Source organism: Hippoglossus stenolepis, chromosome 4 (genome assembly GCF_022539355.2).
Source record: "Hippoglossus stenolepis isolate QCI-W04-F060 chromosome 4, HSTE1.2, whole genome shotgun sequence".
NCBI lineage: Eukaryota > Metazoa > Chordata > Actinopteri > Pleuronectiformes > Pleuronectidae > Hippoglossus > Hippoglossus stenolepis.
Genome location: NC_061486.1, coordinates 16,664,125 through 16,688,167, shown reverse-complemented (window position 1 = coordinate 16,688,167; position 24,043 = coordinate 16,664,125). Strand labels below are relative to the sequence as shown.

Below are 24,043 nucleotides of genomic sequence, written 5' to 3'. Positions count from 1 at the left end.
CTCCGGTTGTAGCAGAATTAAGGGTTGGGGGGGCAGAGGATAAATTATCTACAAAATCAATAGAATGCAATACACGGAAGTGGCACTTTAGGTAACTTCAAATAAATTCAACACACAGCATGATACTGTTTGAAACACACACAAAACACCACTTAGTGAACCACACAGACACAGTGAAATACACATTATTAGTATTAAGGTGATAAGTTCACAGACAATGTAATAAATCTGCTACACCTAATATTTCCAACCTTAAACCAAATCAAAAACAGACTTAACCACAGACATCTCTACCTGGCCAGGTTGAAAATTGCAACCAATTTGCGTCCCAGTATTTCTCCACTCTTGAAGCCCTCCGAATACAGAATGACCTCTGCAATGAGCTCGTTGTCTGGCCTGCTCATGGCCACGGGTCTGAACAGCTGCTTTAAGTTGTCTGGAAGCTTCTGTCGGCCTCCGTAGCCTTTTCCCGCCGGGTTCAGCGTGATGAACACTCCAGAGTTTGGGTCCAAATCCACCTGGAGGACGGAGAGAGGAAGGAAAAGTGATAACGTGTTTTACACTGACATGAATACAGGTTGAATGATTGCTGATGATTATTGACCCAACCAATTTTTTCATGATGGATGATGATGCAATTATGTGTTTAAGTATGAGTTTAAAATAGCCATTATAAACATATATAATATATAATATAATATTATATAATGTAGATGTAATTGGACATAAGTTGGCCTTGAAAAGTGTTTCTGTGCATCTCGTATTCCTGACCTCCTTCCCCAGCAGTTCACACGTGTACTTGTGATGTTTGAGAGAGTCTTGGATGGCCTGAATCTGCATGGAAACTGCAGACAGTACTGCTTCCTCCAAGCGGTTAAACTCGTCAAAGCAGCCCCATGCTCCGCACTTCACCAAGCCCACAAAGATTCGTCCCATTGACTTCACATCAATGCCCTGAAAGACAGACGGATGCAAACCAGAAAAGATGTGTTCTCACTGACATTTGTTTTCATTTACCAATCTTGTTGTGCATGTGCATGTGTGTGTGTTCTCACATGTGTAAAGACCGTGTGTCTGTCTTCTATATACCACAGATATATTCATTCAAATGTGAATAACGAGATCTGCATATGTGTTTTGCTTCCAGAATAATTAGCTGTGATAACGTTTTTGGCAGAGAAAATAGTGTGTCGTCTTAAATTGAGTGTTCAAAGTTAAACCCTTCATATAATCTCTGAGAGCATCTTAATACCTCATCACAGTTGAACACCAGCACTTGGCGTCCAAACAGCCCTCCAAGGGCTTTGACCGACTCGGTTTTTCCTGTGCCAGCAGGTCCGTAGGGGTTTCCCCCGAGCCCCATCTTCATGGCCTGGGTCAGAGTCAGGTAGCACTTATCAGTCAGCGGTGTGTGCACCAGCTTAGCTGCATTCCCCTGGGATGGAGAAGAAAGTGAGCGATAACACGAGAGAGAGAGAGAGAGAGAGAGAGAGAGAGAGAGAGAGAGAGAGAGAAAATATGACAAAACGCAGTGAGATGGACAGACAGAAGATATGAAGAGTGAGAGATGGGTGGATCATGGGGCATAAGAGACGGAGAAAGAAGCCAAGGCAAACAGAGAGATGATTGCTTAAAAAGTGAGGAATGAAAAAACAAATGAAGGACAAGCAAAAGGAAATGAAAATGACTGAGACGGACATATGCAGGACTTTTTTTAAAGGAAACTGCAGAGGAGGGACATACAGCAAGATAGTGGCAGTGCTCCTCATCTGTGCATTCACAGCGCCCCCAATAGGTATGAAATAAGAAAATTCAAGTAGACCTGAATTTTCAGGTTTCAAGTTTCCTTCACTGTACCGGGGTAATGATTAAAATAAATAATTTACAAATATGTATGGACTCCTGGTGACACTATGATGTAATATATTTTAATTTATTATAGTTTGACAGGACAGACATGCATGAGCATTTTGTTAATAAACAGCACTTTATTCCCCTTGACTGATCAGGTGGATATATTCAAACTACAGATAATAATTTAATCCAGTTATGAAAATTACTAATCATTTAACCTATTTTGTAGAAACACATTTTTTCCATTAATAAAAGAATTAAGCATATTACCTCTTGGTATTAATATAACCTTATATATTTTTGGATGATACTATAAATGAATCAGAAATATTCTTCTATGAAAATAAAGGTGAGGTGCAGCCTTAGAAACATTATGCATGTTTGTCTCATGCTCAGTTACAGAGAAAGACATACCTGGTATTCATATGTATAGCTGAACTCTGCATCCACCATGTGTATGTGGCAGCATTTGTCTGGTTTCATGTAGAAGCGCAGCTGCTTCTTCCAGGCCCAGGCGTCAGGACTGCTAACTTGAGCCTGTTTAAGTTGCTTCACGACACTGATGTTATGGACGATGTCCAGGATCAAGGCCTTGAGCTTCAGCTGCAGGACACTGGACTCTGCACAGGGAGATATGAATGAGTATCAGGAAAGCAGGATAGCAGGAAAATCACACCTATTTACGTGCCAATCCGGTTTTTCTCTCTTCGGGTGCTTTTGATCCAATATGAGTGGAATCTACATCAGGGAGGCGGGACAGGGAGATCTCTGTCTCCTCATCTGGCAATCCATCTTTTCGCAGGTTTTGTTTGCTACTTTTACTATTTTGGTTAGTTTAGGTGTTTGCTCTGGTCCTACACCTCTTTGCCTATGTAGCCGTCCCACACCTCTTACATCTTATTTTATTTTTGGCCAGCCTCCAGAGATCCTAGTTTTGGTTAAGTAGTTTTTGTAATGGTTTATAAATTAAAATATCTTAGCTATTCTGATCCTCGGGTATGGTGTTCTATTTATATACTGCTGGTCAAATGTGTTATTGTGGCTGAAACATACCCACATGAAACAAGCTTCATAAAATCCTAAAAGAGGATTTCACATGTACAGAATTCCACAAATCTTATTATATCTTATTTATTAACCTTTTGTATTGTCATATATTATACTCAGTGCTGTATCTGCCCATTAATAGTCCTGTTGGTTTAAATGATAAACTACATGTAACATTAGATCCTCTTTCTCCCTATTCTTGATCACTTACATTGAATGTTAAACAGTCTTATTCATCTTTACACTGGCACACTTAGTACAACGTTATTTAGTGTTCTGCACATGATATTAACCCCAGGTCATTAGATAATTAGACAGATAACCCTGCCAGGCTGCTTGGCTGTGAATTAGATGGTAGACCTTCCCTGTAAGCAGATAGAATAACAATAGCTTCTGTGTTCCCACAAAACGGGCAGCAGCTCTTGTCGAGTAAAAAAATGCAGTATTGTATTGATCAGTGAGAAGAATAAATGGAGCCGCTTACTGTGTAAACATACCCAACATGCCATTACGAAAATCAATATCATCAACAAACACTTGCTTAACGGTTTATTGCTGCACAAAATGCAAGAAAAAAAAGACACTTGAGGCAGTTTATGAAAGTATCATTGTACTAACTTGTCCAGCATCCATTATAATTTAGTTTCTCTCTAGTTAGGGCAGAGGATGGGTTTCACAGCTGAGCAAAAATGAAATGATTATAATAATTATATTAAGAATGATGGATTAAGTTTTTATAACTATCCACCCACCATTTTCTAAATCGCTTATTATTTAAGGGTTGTAGGAGCTTTCCAGTTCCAGTGTTTTGCATAGGCCAAAAACATACAGAGACAACCTTTCACACTCACATGCGCACTCACATGCACACCCACTGTACAATGACCTAAATCTAGAGTTTCCAATCAACCTAACCTCAATCTGTAGGAGGAAGGCAGAGAACATGCAAATACACAGACACATATAGTTACACACATAAAAAAATGATTTGTCTAATAGTTCATATATATAATCAACAGAATTTATTTTTACTGCCAAACTTTGCCTACAACCACAAAAAATCCAGTAGCAGAAAAAAATATACAGACATTTTATGTTTTGCTCTTAAAATCGAAAATCTCTATCCATCTCCATCTCTAAAGCTGGGACTTGATAGTTTAATTATTATGTGTTCAAATACCATCTCCTATGTACTTTACATGCTTTTTATTTCTTGGATGAAGGAAGGCATCACTGACATTAGTCTTTACCCAGAGGCTCACAAAATGTAAAATGTTCATCATCCTGTCTTATCTCTGCCAGAACAGGGGGATAGCTCCCACTGCCTGAGTGTTTTTATGGCTCAATTATGTAGACTGGGTAATGAGATTATCCTTCCTGTTATTACTTTAGCTGCTTTAATCAGTACTAGTCGTCTACAGCCTCTTCAGGCTACCTGCTTGTGTTAAGGGCGCCGGTAATTTGATAAGATGATAATATGGAAACAAGCTCCACGTGCACATTTATAACAGTCCTTATAAAATTGCTTTGGTGAAATTTCTGGTGGTCTATTCTACAAATCTGACTGACTTGCTAAAGTAATGAAAAACAGAAATTTGCCCCCAGAATAACTTTGTGTGCAAAATTTCATGAATGCACATGTGTATATATATATATATATATACACACATACACAGCATGGCATAGAAATTTGGAATTTGGCAGCAATGTCCCATGAAATGATGCCTCTAACAGGGTTATGGACGATCCTTTCATCACATGCATGAATAAATCTTTATTAAAATTTGAAAGTCATTTATATATTACACATAAAGGCTTTATATAGTTGTATATTCAGCCCTAGGTCATTAAACTAGCCTGCCAGCTACTGTGTTAGTGGCGTTAAAGGTTACTGGCACTCTGCAGGCTCTAGTGTGTGACTGGCTATCAAGAGATTCAGACAAGAGCAGGCATTTGGCATTAATCTCTCAGTGCTGAGTAACAACCCAAGATTATGATCAGAGTGCAATCATGAACAACACAAGAGGGAATCAGATAGTGGAACGAAGTGTCAAGTAGTAGCTGTTTATAAGGACTTTCAAAGAGAGGTTATTGTTGTGAAGAATGTGAACAGAAACCGGAAAAAAAGGACAGGGTTGAACAATCTGCTGTAGAAATAAGAAAGGACTAAGAAAGCAGGACAAAATTGTGCATTTGGTGTGATATCAATATTTCATGATGTCCCAGATTATAATCACAATTTGACAGGAAAATAAAGGTAACATGGCTAAGCAAATTCAGGGATGAGGTGAAGCTTATGTAGTTGCTTTTTACATTTTACTATTTTAGCAAACACTAACCATACTCAGGGTGTTCAGACTAAATGTAAAGCAAATTTTAAAAGGTGGTATGGTCGTATACAGCGGGCAATCCTTACATTTTTACAAGGTGGTTTATTCTAAATCTTGCTTGCTTGCTGAAGATGGTAAATTCTTTATGGATAGCCACCGACCACCAGTCACAGGGATGATTTCTTCCGGTGCTGAAGATGGTCAGTCTGACTGCGTCAGATGGTCAGTGTGTTTGTGAGTGAGAGAGCAGGAGCAAAAAGAGCGCTGTCCTTCTATTCTATGCCACTTGGTTTAAACTTTTAAAAATAAACAAGCAACAGCCATCATCTTTAAAGTCAGTACAATTGCAGTTTATACTAATACTATTAAAAGGTCACATTCAAATAAATAAGGTAAGGTGTCAGTGGATTACATTTTTTCAATGTAACCAGAAGGAAAGAATGTTTAAGTTAGTGTAGAGTATTTGTGTGAGAGTCTGAAAGGACACACACGTATTTACCAATGCAGACACACACTCACAGACCTACCTGTATTAGCTTGATCCTCAGAGCTCGTGTCCACTGTGGTGTAGTGTTCCAACTTCGTATGGAGCTCCAGCTCCAGCTGCTGCAGATTCTGCTCTTTTAGAGTTCGTTCCACATCTTCAGTGAACTGGATTTGCTCGGCCAGACACAGAATCTACAACAAAAGCACTTAAGTTCAGACACTGCAGGGTATTTAACAAAATGTTCTTACAGAAAAAGTTATTTCACACCCTGAGTCACACGGTCTTATAACTGAGAAAATACTGACATATGGTCCTGGATCTCAACTTGAACTTGGTATTGTAGTAAAAAAAAAAAAAACTCAGACTCCATTCAGTTACCAGGTACCTCAAAAGGCTTTGGGAAATATAGAGAGAAAACATATTGTATGTTTATTTAAACACTTAATATAAATAGCATGTGTACCTGTGATGGGTAGCGTGAGGGGTCCACCCCCCCTTTCTTCCCTGCTGACACACATTCATACAGCAGGTTCTTCAGAGTCTCCTTCATTTCCACAGACAGGTCCCTTAACCATACCTGGAAAGAACTTCTGCATTAATTACACTGATATAACACACATGCATACAAAGTGTCCAAACAAAACCCACATGGAATACAGAACATGAAATACATATTTGATTTACCTCCACAAGGCTGGAAATTTGAATGAGGTTCCTGAGTGGCACTATTTCTCCCTCCAAAGAACACATGGCGACAATGTGCTGGCACTGCTCATCAAATACAACACTGTGGATGCCTACACAGATAATACATACACAGATTACGTTGCCTGTCCAAGAGAATATACGTTGCTCTTATAGGTAAAAGGTTTCTCACCAGCAAATAGTTTCTTGAGGTGTGACTGGATGACTGTCGGGTTGGTTGCCTGTCCAAGAATCTCTAACAGATCATCATCTCCTATGAAATAGAACCGTGGGAAGGCAGAACGCTTCTCCTGCAATAACCACACAAAAACACATGAATAAAAGAAGCTGCGATGCCCTCAACATGTTATGCATGCACAGAAAAATGCATGTGCATACCTCCAGGAACTCATTGAGGGACTTTTGGCAGCGCTGCAGCTGATCCAGTATGGTGACCAGGGAGTTTCTGATGCCGGCCCTCGAGCTCAGAGAAACGACTCTGTTGTCTCTCTGAATGTCTGACATTATAGACCTGTTATACATAGAAAGAAAAAGTTTTGTTAAGATAAATACTAAAATAAATGTATTTATTCTCCCAATCTTAGTGTTACATATGGCCAATATATTATTGGTTGATAAGTAAGAAAATATAATTGCAACTGTAATAACATTTGCTGTTATGTTATTTGCAGCATGACAAAAACTACCATTATATATAATATATATAGAATTTGACACTGCTTTTGAGGATGTTCATATTAAAATCTGATGGATTGGACAATGTTCTTTCACATCTTGGTCAATTCAGCAAATCTATATTTGATCTCTGAAACCAATTTACAGTAAAGCGCAAGAGCTGCCTCGATGTGATAGTATTTCTCTCACTAACACACACACACACACACACACACACACACACACACACACACACACACACACACACACACACACACACACACACACACACACACACACACACACACACACACACACACACACACAAAGTACCTGAAGTCTTCATCAACCCGTTTAAAGCGGGCCTCCTCCCGGGGTAATGCCCCTCGTCCAAAAATAGGCTCCAGATAAACCCAACGTCTCTGGATGGTGTTCAGACTCAGCAGGTACTCATCTAAGTCCGACAGACGAACCTCCCACAGACTGACCTGGATATATAAGAACAAATTATAGTAACAATGGTTCGTGCTGCTTCATTAATCAAAGAAATCTTGACATATGGGTAAACCACAAACAAAATATTAAGTTAAATTAGTTGCATCTTTCATAAAAGTCAAAAGGAAATTGACTTTTTCCATAAACAGAAGTGAACAACTTAAAGATTCAAAATGTGTATTCATAGATTCAAGCCTTTGACCTGACCTTGTCTTGAAAGCTGCGATAGTAGGGAGAGTCTTTCAGAGACTGCAGCAGGCAGCGGTTATCTCCCACCTGGATGAGGATAGAGCAGTGATAAAGCCAATGTTTGCTAATCCTTAAGATTTCATTTAATGTGCCTGCAGTTATGTCTGCATTTTCCTCACGACATTTCCATTCCTCCTGAGTAAATCTACAGAGCGGTCAATAGAAGTTAAATGACCTGCCTGGAATGATGATTAACAAAAGTAATGAGGCAAGAGGATGTGCAGACCAAACACTGACAACAGCTGAATACACACACACACACACACACACACACACACACACACACACACACACACACACACACACACACACACACACACACACACACACACACACACACACACACATATATATATATAACATTTCAACACATCAACAAAACATCCTTCAGTAATAAGGCTCATAGCTGTAACTGTTGTATCTGTTATGCTACCTTCATTTTACATTTTGCCATTTCTTTTCAGACATAAGAAACCTTTACACATTCATACATGTTCAGTGAGGGGTGGAAACCTAAATATATATATTCAGAGAACAGGCACAGTTTTGCTTTACATATTTTCAAATGTCACATTTTCAAATAATTCAACAACCCAAAGGCAGCCGGTGTAAAAACAGTAATAAAATCATGTCATGTTTCCTCATTCCTTCATCCAAAAGAATTACCTGAAGATTGAGCAGAGTCAGCTTCCAGCAGTGAATCGGTAATAACTTTGTGAAAAGTAATTTCTGTACCGTGATCAGCTCTAAACCCTGATTTACATTTCTCAGAAAGTACAGTGGCAAGGAAAAGGTGCACTGTTTGGAATTACCTGCATTCATGTACAAAACTATGTTTGAATATGGTCTGATCTTCATCATAGATATTCATGATATTAACCATGCGTCACTAAAAAGACATCTCAGACTTATATAATCACGAACGGTTTTACATTAAACTAGAAAGGGTTACAAAGTCATCTCAAAGAGTTTTGATATTCATCAGTCCAGTAAGAGACAGTGTCTCCAAACAGAGACGATCTTACAGGATAACATCAGGGTGGATGTTTGCCAGCTCAGGATCAGTAGACGCTGGGAGATGCAGCAGGACAATGACCATAAATGTCAAAGTAAATCTACAACAGAATGACTTCAGACAAAGAAATTCTAAACTCTCCTCAAAACCTAAAAAAAACAGTAAGATCAAACCTCTCTCCTGTGGGTGGATGCCATTATCTGCTTTGAACAAGTTGGTCATTATCAAAGTGTGGCTGATAATACACTTAGAGTTAATTGTATTTTACTTTACTGAATAAAACCCTTCAAGTGCCAAAGATAAAACCTGAATCACTTTGTCAACACGAACTAAATGTGCGTGTTTGGTGTTTATATATGCGAGTACATATTTGTCTACCTGGTTGACTATATCCTTCCAGTCCTTGATGAGGGTGAGAGTGCGGCCGCTGCTGTCTGTGTACTCAGTGAGATTGAAGGTGGCTGCAGCTCCCCACAAGTCCAGTTCCCTCAGGGCTTCTCTGATCGTCACCTCAGCCTGGGCACGGCTGTTCAGGTCCTTAAAGCAAGTGCAGCTTGATCATTTTTGTCCACTCACGACTTACATATACATTTTATCAAACCAGTACAAGATCGTATAAGATCCATTTTTCTAGGGTGGACGGCAAGAACTTTTTCCTCAGCACAAACTATGTTGTCATGGTTGCCCACATTTTCAGATCAGATCCAAATCAAAACAAAATAGTGTGCTGACCAATAAAACTTTTTATTTCTTTCGAAGTTATTGGTTGTCAGTCAAAAATATCACTGTGTTCCAATGCTGTTAAAGATTAGTATATTGGCTGAGGGACAAGCAGAGAAGGTATGTTTTACTTTCAAATATGATCAGCTCAGAAGTACTTGCATAATTATTATTTTATGAACACTCCTTAAATTATATATTGTATGTGAATATGCTTGTAAATCTATACAGACAAATGCCATTTACAAATACAAGCCTTTCAAATGAGAATATGCTGTATTCATAGTTTCTGACTTGCTGCTGCCCTCTGATGTCCATTGTCACTTAGTGCAATATTCATAGTTTAAAAAAAACCTGTTTTATTCGTATATATATATATATATATCAACTATCGTCCCAAACCCAAAGAAATATCATGTTTTTAGGTATAGGATGATAGTTGTTTTATATATATATAAAACATTATGAACCATTTGAAGAGTTGTGTGCTTCCACCCAGTATGTACATGCACTTCCATATGTGTGTTTGTACAAACCTTGAGCTCCACGGCCTTTTCTATTATGGTATTTGTCACACTGAGCAGATCATTAAAGGTGAGTCTCTCTAACGTCGTCCCTCGTGGGAGACCCAGCAGACGAAACATATCCAACCAATGGTCCTGGGACAGGTGCTCCCCACGAACGTACTTCAGCACTGGGACCATGTTCTAGACATAGCAACGGAAACAGTTATGAAAAACCAAAGACTTAGAATGAGATCCAATATGATTTTATAATGAGTAGTTTTCCGTCATATTTATGATGATATTTAAGTCTTACTTCAAATTCAATGCTGTGACCACTGTCATGCACCTACACTGGTTACAATACTTTTTGTTTTTAGTTTTGGTTTATATTTTTGGTACCATGACATTATGAGTGCATCTTATGATTCAGAGAGGACATACCTTTTAGGTTTTACAAAACCTTTTTGTCTTTTTAACAATCTTCTCAGCATTGCCAATAGTTTAATTGTCATATTCTCCTAAATGTTTATCTTGTTGAGTGCAATGGACATTGTTACCTCCAAGCACTGAATGAGGATCTTATGACTCAAATCCAGGAATTTTAATTAAATTATACATATTTCTATATCAATTGGAGAGATAATACCTTCATAGTGTAATTATGTTTTTAAACTTTCCTGTTGTTTTTCACTATGTTTGAGGTTTGAATTACTTTAAGCTTAAATGTGCTTGTTTGGTGTCATAGTGGTGTTTACCACTTCTAGTTTTACTGCGAATTAAGCGAAGGGGTTTCCCAAACTAAAATAAATGTTTCACTTTTATTGTTGAAGCTTTTAACTCTTGTTGATTCCAACTATCAGATGAGTGTGGGGGGTAAAATGATCATGACAGCCCTGTGTCACTTGAAAAGATCTAAGTCAAGTTGAAAATAAAAATTTCCTTTAGGTTCAAATAGATTATTATTTCCATCCGGACCTAGACCAGAGTCTTCCTATTGAGTATGCAGGATAAACACAATAAAAGTAAAAAGAAAACCATGATTAATGATTCCTGTAACTCTACTGTCTACCTTGTATTTGTCCACTTCTGCTTGTAGTTTGACCGACATGGCAGTTGGCTGCTCCTGCTTCCTAAGTCTTTCTTGCCACATGAACAGAAACTCCTCAAACACATACGTCTTACTCCTATAAAATAACAGAAACATATATATTAACACTTCACTCAAAACACAGTAATGACCAAACCGCAAAAACAATTAAAAGTTAATAGTGAGCTCTTGACCCTCTACCTGAATGTGATCCAGTCCTCCTGGGCCTTCTCTGTGAAGCCTTGCTGCCACTCCTCATACAGACCCCACATCTGGCCGCACTCCTCCATATCTATCTTCGTCTCCTCCGCCAGAGAGAAGTCTGGAGCCTCCAGGTCAAAATAGCCACAGTCCTCACTAAGGAGAGGAGAGGAAGGATTATTATTGAATTAAGAGAAACACTTTTTCTTTCTTTGATTGTGTGGTTAAGGTCAAACCTGAGACTTTACATGTACGCTTTTATTGAACTATCAAAGTCATGAATAATAGTATTCATGTATCAAGTATTTTCGTTGTTTCTGGGTTGTGTTTGTAGATTTAAATGTGTTGATAATAAGACTGAGTAGCTTTGCAAAATACATGAATAGAAAACAGAACCTTTGAACCAAAAGAACATTAATATATTTTTTAAATGCTGGTTCCTTTGAAAAACTTGTATCTATTTGTCAAGCTAGTGCCTTTAATATAAATTGTTATATCTTTTCAATCTTATCACATCAGATTTTGTAAAGTTACTAAAAATTCTTTAAACAGAAAGCCAATAATCATCCTCATTAGCTGTTGTGACTCAGTGAGGAAATGACTTACAGCTGTTTAATGTTAGATACCTCCACCACCAACCAGTCAAGTTTCTATTGGACATTTTTATGATTTTTCTTTTCAGAATTAGCACATGAATTCTTGAGTTAAGTTTTTGGGAGGTCACAGAGACCTTGACCTTAGACAACCAAAGTCCCATCCCTCGAGTGCAAGTGAACGTTTGTGCCCAATTTGAAGAAATACCCTCAAGGTGTTCCTGAGATGTCACATTAAAAGATGGGATGGACAGAGAGATGGCTGGACAACTTGAAAACAATGCCTTTGGAGACAAATATTGCTGCGTAAAGGCATGAATTCAGTTTATTAAAAATAACCTACAGCAGTTTACTGCGGACAAGCTCCAGCTCCTGGAACTCTTGCTGCTTGTCCCTGATGGTCTGGAGGCACGCGAGTAGAGCAGCATGGTCACCACTGTCAAGCGCCTCGTCTTTAGGCTTCAGCTGGTCCCAGCGGGCCTTAAACCGCTGCAGATCTGCCCGGTAGGTGTCGATGCGACCAGCAGCATTACTTCGCATTACCTCCACCTACAGGAAGAACAAGGCAAAAGAAAATAAGAGCAAAGCCAAAGTAAGAAAGAAAAGAAGAGAGAAAAGCATTCAGGTAAATAATTAGTAGCAGAAAGTTACTGTTAGAGAAACTTTGTGATGTGAAGTTTTTAAATCGTGATCCAAGATGTGTGAGTTTGTGAGTCTATGTTACCTGTTCTTTGATCATGAGCTGGTGACTCTCCATGACAAGCTCTAGTTTGTCCCACTTTGCTCTGAGGGAGGAAAGTGAGTCCAGGCCTGCTCCTGCCACCGCTCGCAGCAAGCGGTTCTTCTCCTCAACACACTGGAACTGAGCTAAGATCTATAAACAAACAATACACATTGTGTTATTTATTAGTTTTGATTGTCAGTTCAAACATTTGGCTCATCCCACATGAGATGACAAGGCACTGTTATAACAGTACAACATAAATGCCCATACATTTAACTAAATCAGTCTAATGAGGAACAGGAACTAACATAATTTACTTTCTGATTTGTAAAGACACCTCCATTGAAAGGTCAAAAACAAATGCAACAATGTCAAAGACTTGATTTCTTTTTCTTTGACAACATAGCAAACGATTCAACTAAATGTTGGATAATTTATCTGTTTTTCTAAAAACACAATGCTGACTGAATAAGGGACAAATATGAAGCATTAGTACCGTCATTCAATAGTGAACCTAATGAGGTGTATGTTTGACCTACCTCAGTTTTGCTGGCTAGTATTTGACTATATTTGCCAGCGGCCGCACCGATCTCCTCCATGTTCTCTGGTCGAATGGACAAGGCCTCCATTGACTCTGACACAAAACTCTCTATGGCCTGAGTGTGGCCTGAATGACAGGAGGAATATGACATATACAAGAGTAAAAGGGATGGCATTAGGCCAAAAGAATGGAAAGTAAAATGGAAACAGACAATAATTTGGTTTGTGATATATATATATATATATTGTATATAAATATATATATATATATTTATATATAGGGTATATCGTCACATACTAATTTTAAAGGAGTTAAATGTTTGAAGTTCCGTCACAGTATATATATCAGCCTACAAACAATAATATCAATGAAACTTAAATTAAATAGACGATTCATGTGTTTACCTTTTATGGACTTCCTGAGTGATAAGAGCAGCAGGTCAAACAGCCGCTGGATAAGGTCGTCAACGGCGGCTTTTACTGGCTCACAGTTGACTGTAATACAGTCGACTTTCTCCTGACTGACAGAGGAAGAGGTTGAGGGTTGGTGACTGTGACTCAGTTGTTGTGGTGTCAAATAACAAGAGGCCTATTCAATTTACGACCTTTAACATTAGGAACCCAGAGCTCTGAGACTTCTACAGAATCTGACTCATCACAGGGAACTAAAGACAAGAACTGAGCCTTTAAAAGCTGTGGGCTTTGAAAACAATGTCAAGTTTGAAGTCTGGTCCTCAGCGCCATTAATTATTACACAAACTATCGAATGTTGTTACATTGTCATCTGTGTCAACAGATTGTGTTGATAACAAAATGTTAAAGGGTTTATTAATCATTTGTCATCCTGGTTAAAAGGTTCACATACGATGAAATGTAATGTAAAGTGTCTTTACCTCTTAACCTCATTTCCACCTTGGTTTCACCTTTTATCTATTCTTGTGTCACATATGTTGTATTTATCGGGGTTTGCGTCTCTTAGTCTGATGTTAACATTTGGTTTCACCTAAATTATTCATGTGGGGAATGAATTATCATTAGAAATCTTCCTGTTTTGATATTAATGTGTATTTTTTCTAAAGAAAAGTAAATTTTTATCATGTCTTTAAAAGAAAGGCTGTTGGATGTCTTTGCTTTTCTACTGAGTGGGTATAATTTAATCATATTTAATCGTGTTTGGTATGTGTGATGCGCACCTGGGCAGACGTTCCGACTCCTTTCCTCTGGCTTTTAGGGCCTTGAAGTTTCTCTCCCAGTCATGTACAGAGATCAGATGCTTCTCAACCAACTTCTCTAAATCCACCTGGCCCAGAAACACCCACTCCTACAAAATACAAAATACACACACACACACACACACACACACACACACACAAAAAAAAAAAAATCATAAAAAGGCTGGGTGCAGTTCATATTTCTGTTTCTAAACGTATCCCCGTCAAAGGTGAACTTCACATTATGACACAGAGTAGATGACTAAATGAAAAGAGAACTAAAGAAAGGGGGCGACCAAAGAGAAGTCCGGTGGTGCCTGAGGGCTTCCCCCTGTATTTTAGACATGCATGGCTGCAGAAATCAGTGTAGTATGAAGGGCAGATGGCTGGTAATGAAAACAACAGCGCTACAGTATGTAAATAGAGAAACAAGACTAATTAAAGCTACACTCTTTCCAAGAAAACATCACTCATTGCAATGCTTCAATGAACAATCGGGGACAAAAGGTTAATCACCCAATATACATGTGAAATAAGAAATAACATGCATCAGTGTTGCAACACAGCATTACAGTTGAGCCATAATGGTTAGAAAAACAAATACTGAGCCACTAGAGCAAATTGTTCATGACTTCATGTTCTACAGCTGTCAGAAATGACTACAAAGCTCAACTCTAGTGTCAAGGAATAACAGCCTTTCTAGAGGAAGCTTTCCTTCTAAATAATGATCATTACCCTACTAAGGAAAACTAGATTTTTTAACATTTTACATACTTTTTACAGGAAGGTTATTAGTGATCACAGTCATAATCAGTATTGATGTAAGAAGAATCTGTTCAGGCACCTTAAATTTGTGTTGTATAGCCTCCAGGCGGCTAAAGAGGTCCTCGGCCTTGCTGAAGATGGTGAGGAACCCGGAGGCGTTTCTATCAATCATGACGCTGAAGATAAGCTCCTCCCCTTGGGCACTGACCCCCTTGAACTGGTTTGGGATCGAGATGAACCGCTTCATCTCCCTGAAATAGCGTGCTCGCACTTCCTCGAAAGGAGGACGGAACTGCAAACGGCCTTGTCTATTCACAAGAAGGACAGGAGAAATAAAGGAAGTTCAATTTTATTCTGATCACAATTGTCTTTGTAGGTGAGAAAAAGAAAGAGAAAGATAGACAGATAAAGGTCAAATATGAGAGAAGAGATGGGGAAAGAAAGGCACGGGTCTGTGTAAGCAGTTCAAGTTCTTGGGAAAATACGGAGAATGTTTGAGAGGAAGAGAAATGGATAGCCCACGCAAAAAGTGTAACAAAGAAGAGAGAGACAGCGAGTGTTTGTGTTTGTGTGTGTACTGACTTGAAAGTTAGGTCTATGTGTATTTCAGGTAGGTTTTTGTTCAGAGCTTCCAGTCCCATCTGATATTGGTGCTCAAGAGCCTTGTACAACTGATGGTTCCAGTGTTGACGCCATGCCTGCATGTCATCAGACCTGAAGCCCTGTACATACACACACATGCATCAGCTTTCCAAGGAAGAGAAATCTAATTTATTGTAGAGGTTGCACACATCTAAGCATTAGAATAATTTTGTATCATGAATATTTACAATGATAATGACAGTAATCAATGTGACTTTTCTTGATTTCTCCAAATGTTCATATAGAATAGAATATAGAATAAACTGTATGTAAAACAAATTATATGAAGTGCAGGGGTAAACACACACAGACTTTTGACTGTAATTGATACCTGAGCCTCCAGAGTGGCAAAGCCTGTGCGCAGGTCCTGAAGTCCGTCTTTCCACCGCTGCGGATGTCTCAGCAGGTCCACATTCATCAGTGTCACCACCTGAGAAATGCATAGATATGTTATTTACTAATCCCAGATTGTGCTCCCAAAGAAATGTTCTTACAAAATGTGGTTCTTCTTTGTATTCAGTCATATGGCTAAATAACTGAGAGAAACATAGAACGGCAAGCTACAACCTTGTCAATGAAGTCCATGTGCCATTTGCGTAGCCTCCTGTTCTCAGTGGAGAGTTTCTCAGCAGCAGACTGCAGCTTGGCAATGTAAGCTTCCAACTCTTTAGGGTTGTCCCAGGTGATCTGTAGTTTACCCCCCGATTCCGTCGACTGAGAGCGAGGATTCTGACAAAGAAAAGCAGAAAGCTTATCTCCAGTGCAAGGAAAGAAATCAACATCAGGCACAAGTATAAGTGTAGAAGAACTCTAACAGCATATTACAGTATGTAACATGCAGGGCAGAGATAGTAAAAACAATTGTTTAAAGCCTAAAGTCATACCTTGATGACCTGTTCAAAGGCCAGTGCCAGACTAAGCATCATAGGTCTCTGAGAGGGAATCATCTGCTGGTCAATGGTGTTATAGAAATGGGCCACCTGCACCCAACATTTTAATACAGCATTAGCTTGAGACAGCCTATATCAGAAAGAGATAAATGAAGAAAGAAAATGTCTTGGAGTTTTTGTGCTGTGACCTGCACTCTGACCTGTTTTAGGACAACGGCCTGTCTGTAGAATTTATCTGCAGTATTAGCAGCCTGTTGTATCTTGGCTGGGATGGGAAAACCCAGGGCGGAGAGCTGTCTGACCTCTCTGATCAGACTGACCAGTCTGTCTGAGTACTGGACTTTCAGCGTGCCATCCACATGGTCCAGGTCCATCACACGGTTACTGGCCTGGAGACTGCAAGAATGGAGATGGTCACTCTGGTGAAAAACTAAATATAGCATCCAGCAGAGGATAAACCATCCTCAATGCTTTCAGTGGTAATTAAGATGAAATTCAGTGTTGCCCTATACTGAAAGTTCACAATGTCCACTGTTTCCAACCTGATCCCTGACTTTGAGTCAAGCAGTCCAGACAGTATATCTCTCGACCAGTCCTCAAACTGCTCCTGCTCATACACTCTCAGAATTTCCAGTAGGTCATCACAGAAATGCAGGAACCCTTTGAATGCAGACAGGTCTGAGAGTAGAGCCTCTGCGATACGGACAGAGTCCTCCACCTGATGGTAGAATACACGCACAGAAATACATGTGACATAAGCAGAAACCTTGATTATTATTGATGGCAAATCAATGATATATCATAAAGTTCATGCTATTTGATGATCAGCCACATATAAACTACGTGCCCATGTAAGCATGTTCAGCCACACATACTGTCAACACTAAGTTACCTTGTGTATGAGCTGTCGAACCCACACGATTTTGTTGACGACCTCTGGAAGATTCCTGCCAATGAGCGGTCCAGACTTTTCTCCAGGGCCTCCATGACAACGACTCTCAAAGTCAGTCTTCAGGCCTAAAGGAAATCAATAAAGCAGAGAGGGTTTGAAGATGAGGAGCAACAATGTGGCAAAACTGAATATTACCCCTATACAAATCCAGGGACTGCAAAGAAAATATTTATAACAATATTTTTGTTTAGTAAGAAATCATCCTTATATTAATTATTCAGCTGACACTTACTCACTTACTATGACTGAGCAGGTAGTGGTGCAGATTATTTATGTTATATTTCTGTATATTTCTGTATAGAGCCTTTTCATGACAATACATATATTCTAACGCTACGACATTTTATTTAGCCATTTAAATCAAAATGTAACAAATAAAGACAATGGGTATCTTGATATCTGGAAAACATATTTTGTCTGGAAAATAGACTGTTTATAAATACGGTGTCATGGTTTTGTCATCTGACTGTTTATTTTCCGCCTCTTTATGAAGAGTGTGTTCAGTTTAATTATTACCTCCTTGTGTTTCATGTTTATCCCTGTGTTTATTACTTGTTTCTGTGTCTCATGTTTTCCCACTCCCTGTGTTCTGTTTCCTGTTTTATTTTGTAGTTTCTGCTCCTAGTGTGTTTTCTTTCTTCACTTCCTGTCTTTGTGATTGTCTGCACCAGTCCTCATGTGTTCCACCTGTGTCCTCGCCCCTGCCTTCCCTGTCTGTATATAAGTCTCTGTGCTTCCCCTTGTCGTTAAATGCCTCGTCTCCTGTGCCTGCCATCCTCTATATCTGTCTCTAGTAAGTTCCTGGGGTTTTCCCGTGTGCTCTTGGTTTCTTCAGTTTGGACTTTTTTAGATCTCTCGGTTTGTTGTTTTCTCTGTTGAACATTTTTCCCATTAAAAGGGCACTTTTTGTTTAAAACTCTGTCTCTGCATCTTGGGTCCACCTGCTTAACCCTGACATATGGACAACATGACAGCTCCTTAAAAGTGAAGCCAAAGCATCTCAAATGTCACCTGGTGGCTGCAGTACAAGTCGTAAATACCACCTCCTCCATGTCAATGAATGAGAGATGGGCCAAAATAAAAAGTCAAAGTACACGTCAAATAAAGATTTCTCAAAGATGGTTTCTGTTACTTTAGGAAGTTTGTTCGAGTATTCTGTTTTCTGGTACATTTTATGCTGTAAAAACAAAGTGAAATAACATGATGGACAGCTGAGACTGACTCGTGATTGTTCAAGGTTGTGTATTGACAGGACCTCAGGACCCCTGCTCCATCCCTCTATCACTACTGCACAGACTCTGGCTCCAAGTGTGCAAGATGGCGGCTTTCATATCTGGGACATTTTAGCTTAATTTCTGGATAGTGGGATGAAGTGAAGACGTGTCGTCCATCCTTATATACAGTCTATGGTCTGGACCAGTCTAGACTGTGTCTAAAGATAAACCTAAAATATCTCAGTTTCTGGAATGGGGATTCAGATTTGACTCAGTCATAAGTCATACCTTAATTGCCTCCATCACAACTCAGTGTATAAAATTGTAATGTTGAATAGTGGGCCAAATCAGAAGAGAACATTTAATTTGCATGTAATAACATAAAGACAGAGAATTAATTGCGTGACAGAGCTTTGTACCCTTGTTGTAATCCAGTAGTCTGGCTAGAAGGGTCTCTCTCTCTGACTGGAGCTCTTTGCTGATGGTTGGACGTCTGATCAGTTCCTTGTGCTTTTGAAACACCTGCAGCAGCTACAACAGCAAACACAAATACACACATGGCAAGTTTATAGCACAGACCTACTCACAGCATTTTATAACCTGAGTCGGAGAAGTGTTTTATTACCTGTTGTGGGTTATCCTGTACATCAGCAATGTAGCTCTTCAGTCTGCCAGCCACCTCCTGCTCCGACGGAGCCATTAGGCGCTCAAACTGAGCCATTGCTGCTCTCCAAAGAGGCTAGAAAAACATACAACAGTTATAGTCGGAGTGTATAAAATATGTAGTTGCTGTGATATAAACAGAAATAGATTCTGTAGAACAACAAATGCAAACAAAAATTGCTGCTTTCTATGATCGAAGGTGCAGGACAGGTGCTCACACAGGCTTAAGGACAATTCAGGAAGCAGTCACACAATGAAAACATACACACACCATATCCTGCCTCCATGAAGACATTGCAAATAACCAAGCAGAGGCATGAGGACAGTTAATAGGTAATTCAGACGTATCACATCCACACACACAGTGCACATGCACATGAAATAGCACAAAACTAACCTCAGTATAAGGGTTGTAATGCAGAGGGTTGAGTCCAGAGAAGGGTTCAAAGACGCGATCTGAAGTCAGAGCTAGCTGCTTCCCTCCTGGGAGCAAACGCAGCAGTTTCTCGTGAACCATACGCAGAGTCACCACCTGTTCGACGAAAACAGGGAGAGTGTATTCACATGTTGTCTATGTCCAATATCCATGTTTTATTTATGCATCAGAAATGTTGACAGTGACATTTTCCACTGTTGCAGTAACTCAGATACTGTGAATAAAAGGTAGTGGCAGTCATCGTCACAGACAGACTGCAGATTTAATCATAGTCGAAACAATAAATATGTCCATCAGAATGATCATCGTCATGCATACAAATAACTGCTCGGGACAGATAGTTTATCAAGTCATTTAAGATAAAGGGAATTTGATTCAGTTTATCAAAATGGTGGCTGATACCATGGTAACACTCAAGCTCGACAGGCACTGCACTAGTTCAACTTACAGACTCTTGTTTCAACTCACATTTTACTTAATGGGTTTTTATCTTACTTTACATTCATTGTATGTCTTCATGTCTCTTAAAGGGGACATAGCATGCCCATTTTACCACAAGTTGATATGGTTCCTTGGGGTCTTAATGAAATGTCTGTAACATACTTTGGTCAAAATACCACAAGGATCATTTAAAACAGCACCCTTTTTACCCTGTATAAAACAGCCCTCCACAGAGTGAACTGTTTTGAGTGCGTGTTCCTTTAAATGCTAATGAGCCAGCTCCCCCCTCCCCCCTCTCCCCCCATGATTTTAAACGTTATAAATTACATATTTTATATGATATAAATTATCAAATATGCATCCCATACTTTGTATTCCCTTCTGTTGTCCTGGAGTTTTAATTTTCCCAATCACATAATTAAATGTCCCCTCTGCCCATCCACTACAAGCACACAAGCAGACAGACAGAGAGAGAAAGAGAGGTGGGGGGCTATGAAGACCATCATTTACCCCCGAACCCCGACATTCAACGGGTACAACAACAAGCGGAGAAAGCAGAATCGCGGGCTGACCTTATATATACAGTCTATGGGGCTGACCAGCGCGGAGAAATGCACGTCCCGTGTGAACAGCCAGGCGGCTGCGCGCTTGAGAACGGCGCTGCGCTGCCTCGCAGCGGCGCTTCCGCGTCCGGTGTACCCCGGCGTAACGAGTGGGGGGGCTCTGTGTGTTTGTGCCAGTGTTACAGTAGTGCTGAACACTGCGGAAGTCTTCCACACTGCTGGCTGTGTGGCGTTGACACAAATTCCAGCTCACGCACGGGAGAGCGAGCGGTCGCGCCCGAGCAGCTGCTGCAGCCTCCCAGTCCCAACGATCCAGACAAATGCCACATGTGAGTGAATCGCGGGCTGACCAGCGCGGAGAAATGCGAGTCCCGTGTGAACAGCCCGGCTGCGCGCTTGGGAACGGCGCTGCGCGCTGCGGCTCGCTGCGTCCGGTGTAAACCCGGCGTAACGAGTGTGGGGGACGGGGGGATGAGGTGGGGGTGGGCCAAGACCATGTAGGAGACTTCCAGTGCCTTGTTACGACACAAAACCCAGGAAGCTCAATGGAGTCACTCAAGCATGACGTTTGTGACTTAGAGGAACCATAACAAAACGCGCGAGTGTTTTTTTCCCAGAGTTTTTGGGTTGGTAGACATGCCAGATACCCACATTAACCTGTAGAAGCACTAACAAAGTGGAATTTTCATGCTATGTCCCCTTTAAGTAAATGTATTGTTGTAAAGCACTTTGAGCTGCGTTTCATGCATGAGATGTGCTAAATAAAAGTTTATTATTCTTATTAATATTACATGCGATGTTCATTTACAAAGATGTAGGTAAAAGGCAAGGACAAAGAAAATAATACTTGTAAATATATTTGAAGAACTTAATATAATGCAACATTTTAATTAAAGCAATGTCTCCTTATACTCTGCTCCTGGATTAGAAGCATATTTTACCTCGTCCAATCTCTTTGCAAGACAGTGAAGGGTCTGCGGGCAGTGCTTGTTTCCCTTCCAGGCATGGGGTGCATATCTCTTCCACACCTGAGAAAATGTATCAAAATCTAGGTGGTGATCTACCTTCTTTGTACTTAATGAGGGGGGGTTTCAGCGGGTTTTCAAACAACTTTGTCCATAATGTTTTCTCCATTTTGATCGACTCCATACCTGTCCTGTCAGATGATCACAGGCCGCTACCCACTGCTCACAGATGGTAACACCCATTCTCAGGTTCTCTCTCACCAATGCAAATGACTCCTCGAAGATTTTGAGGCCGCTCAGCTTCCTCTGCACATATCTTCCCAGAGCTCCACCTTGTAAACATACACACAAAACAAACAAAAAAAGAAAAAGAGGGCAAAATTACTACTATACATCCATATATCGTGTATGCAAACATACATATACACAAATTGCACATATGCACGCAGTTACTTTGAGACTGTAGAAAAAACGCTGAGTCGACCTTATTAATAAAACCCCAAAATGTCAACATTAGTATCTAAAAATACCACATTTCCTGTAAACCAGCCACATGCAGTGTACGTTATACTGAGAGTTCTGAGGAAATCAAAGTTGGTTTGACATTCTCATAACTTTGTGTTTCATCAAAACAAGTTGCTTAATGACGTTCAAAAAACAACATCAGCAAATATTCTTTTTCCATTTCCTGTTTTTGTTGAGTGGGTGTGAGGGAGCCCCACCAATAATATCCATGAGCCGAACCATGCGTGTTTCTGGATAAGGCTCAAAATCAGTCTGCCTCCACACGTCATCCAGAGCGTCTCTGCTCTGTTCCACCAGATCCACAACATCAGACATTGACAAGCCATCAAGACCTCCATACTCCTAATGGAAACAAAGAGACACAGTGTAGCTTAAATCCTTTGTTTTCTTCCTCATAGTTTTAAATATCAGCTTCTCTTAACAATTTTAAAACTGTTTGTGAAACAATGTTTGTTAATACCAATAACTACTTACAGCCCATAACTTAAAACACAAAAATATACCAACATAATGACCGACTTGTCTGTGGAATCCTTGCTTTGTACAGATTATAGTTCACATCTCAATAATTGTAATTCAATGGAATTACAATTATTATAAGCAATTATTACAATTACAATATAATTATTACAATTACAATAATTATAAGCAATTATTACAATTATAAGCAACCAGGATGTATAAAACTGTACTATACTTTACTATACAGTGAATACACTAACACCCCTTATGTACAATATCCTGATACATAATCGTTAGCCATTAGCCAACATACCTTTTGTATGGGTTTAAACTGCTCAGTGAAAAATGTCGCCCTTTCTATCACATTGTTCTTCTCTGCAGATACAGAAAGGTCTGCCCAGTACTGGAACTCATCACTAGGAGTCAGGATACCTGCACAGAGTGGATGAATAATGACATTTAAAGAATACAAATGATGTTCAGTAATATTCATACCTGCAAACTGAGAGGTGCATACAAATGATATTGGTATCCATAAATTAGTCTAATACAAAACAGTAAATAGTCTTGAGACAAAGGGTTAAAGTGCATATTTTACTCAAGTGCAGTTGTCCTTTAAAGTTAAACTAATTGAGCTACACTACAACTTCCTGCAGAAAGGATGAACTTCTCCATGAGTAATGCGTATATCAAAGTAACATAAATAATAAACATACTAGAAATATATTTTACCAAATGGAATAAATAATGGTATCACCCTCTAAATTTGGAATATTTGAAAAACCATCAATCACAGCTCTGACCACTCTGCAGGCCTTGACCTATGCATTTCTGTTCTACTACAATATATGAACGCATACCAAGGACATCCTCCTCCTCGCGGCCCTTTTTGGCAGAGGGTTGTGCTCCAGACTGACGGACCACTGAACCCAGGCCAAGCTCCAGCTCACTCAGCAGGTCTGCCAACTTCGGGTCGAATGCTGAACGCCAGCGTTCATCCTTGGGAGAAGAAAAATAGACACGTATTCTCTGCTCCTGCTTGCAAAACCATTTTGGGCACTCAAAACTCTAAATCAAACGATTTAAGAGAAAGCAACTTGTATTTTA

At 39.6% G+C, this 24,043-nt stretch overlaps 1 protein-coding gene across 4 annotated transcripts in view; it reads right to left on the bottom strand.

Moving 5' to 3' along the window:
* Positions 1-24,043, bottom strand: part of LOC118106293 (cytoplasmic dynein 2 heavy chain 1) — a 106,164-nt gene that overhangs the window by 80,298 nt on the left and 1,823 nt on the right. For all 4 annotated transcript variants that reach the window (XM_035154711.2, XM_035154713.2, XM_035154712.2 and 1 more), the window contains exons 4-39: positions 23,797-23,935; positions 23,250-23,368; positions 22,672-22,816; positions 22,136-22,281; positions 21,926-22,012; positions 19,942-20,076; positions 19,507-19,620; positions 19,301-19,412; positions 17,608-17,732; positions 17,258-17,433; positions 16,916-17,111; positions 16,710-16,805; positions 16,393-16,554; positions 16,157-16,255; positions 15,766-15,905; positions 15,263-15,491; positions 14,401-14,528; positions 13,613-13,728; positions 13,207-13,334; positions 12,668-12,817; positions 12,287-12,492; positions 11,351-11,506; positions 11,132-11,246; positions 10,093-10,263; positions 9,215-9,373; positions 7,780-7,848; positions 7,411-7,565; positions 6,802-6,934; positions 6,596-6,713; positions 6,403-6,515; positions 6,182-6,295; positions 5,759-5,909; positions 2,269-2,474; positions 1,253-1,435; positions 772-954; positions 295-518 (exon numbers count right to left, since the gene is read on the bottom strand). In XM_035154711.2, coding sequence (XP_035010602.2) covers positions 295-518; positions 772-954; positions 1,253-1,435; positions 2,269-2,474; positions 5,759-5,909; positions 6,182-6,295; positions 6,403-6,515; positions 6,596-6,713; positions 6,802-6,934; positions 7,411-7,565; positions 7,780-7,848; positions 9,215-9,373; positions 10,093-10,263; positions 11,132-11,246; positions 11,351-11,506; positions 12,287-12,492; positions 12,668-12,817; positions 13,207-13,334; positions 13,613-13,728; positions 14,401-14,528; positions 15,263-15,491; positions 15,766-15,905; positions 16,157-16,255; positions 16,393-16,554; positions 16,710-16,805; positions 16,916-17,111; positions 17,258-17,433; positions 17,608-17,732; positions 19,301-19,412; positions 19,507-19,620; positions 19,942-20,076; positions 21,926-22,012; positions 22,136-22,281; positions 22,672-22,816; positions 23,250-23,368; positions 23,797-23,935 — 5,198 coding nt within the window. The remainder of the gene's footprint in view (positions 1-294; positions 519-771; positions 955-1,252; positions 1,436-2,268; positions 2,475-5,758; positions 5,910-6,181; positions 6,296-6,402; positions 6,516-6,595; positions 6,714-6,801; positions 6,935-7,410; positions 7,566-7,779; positions 7,849-9,214; positions 9,374-10,092; positions 10,264-11,131; positions 11,247-11,350; positions 11,507-12,286; positions 12,493-12,667; positions 12,818-13,206; positions 13,335-13,612; positions 13,729-14,400; positions 14,529-15,262; positions 15,492-15,765; positions 15,906-16,156; positions 16,256-16,392; positions 16,555-16,709; positions 16,806-16,915; positions 17,112-17,257; positions 17,434-17,607; positions 17,733-19,300; positions 19,413-19,506; positions 19,621-19,941; positions 20,077-21,925; positions 22,013-22,135; positions 22,282-22,671; positions 22,817-23,249; positions 23,369-23,796; positions 23,936-24,043) is intronic.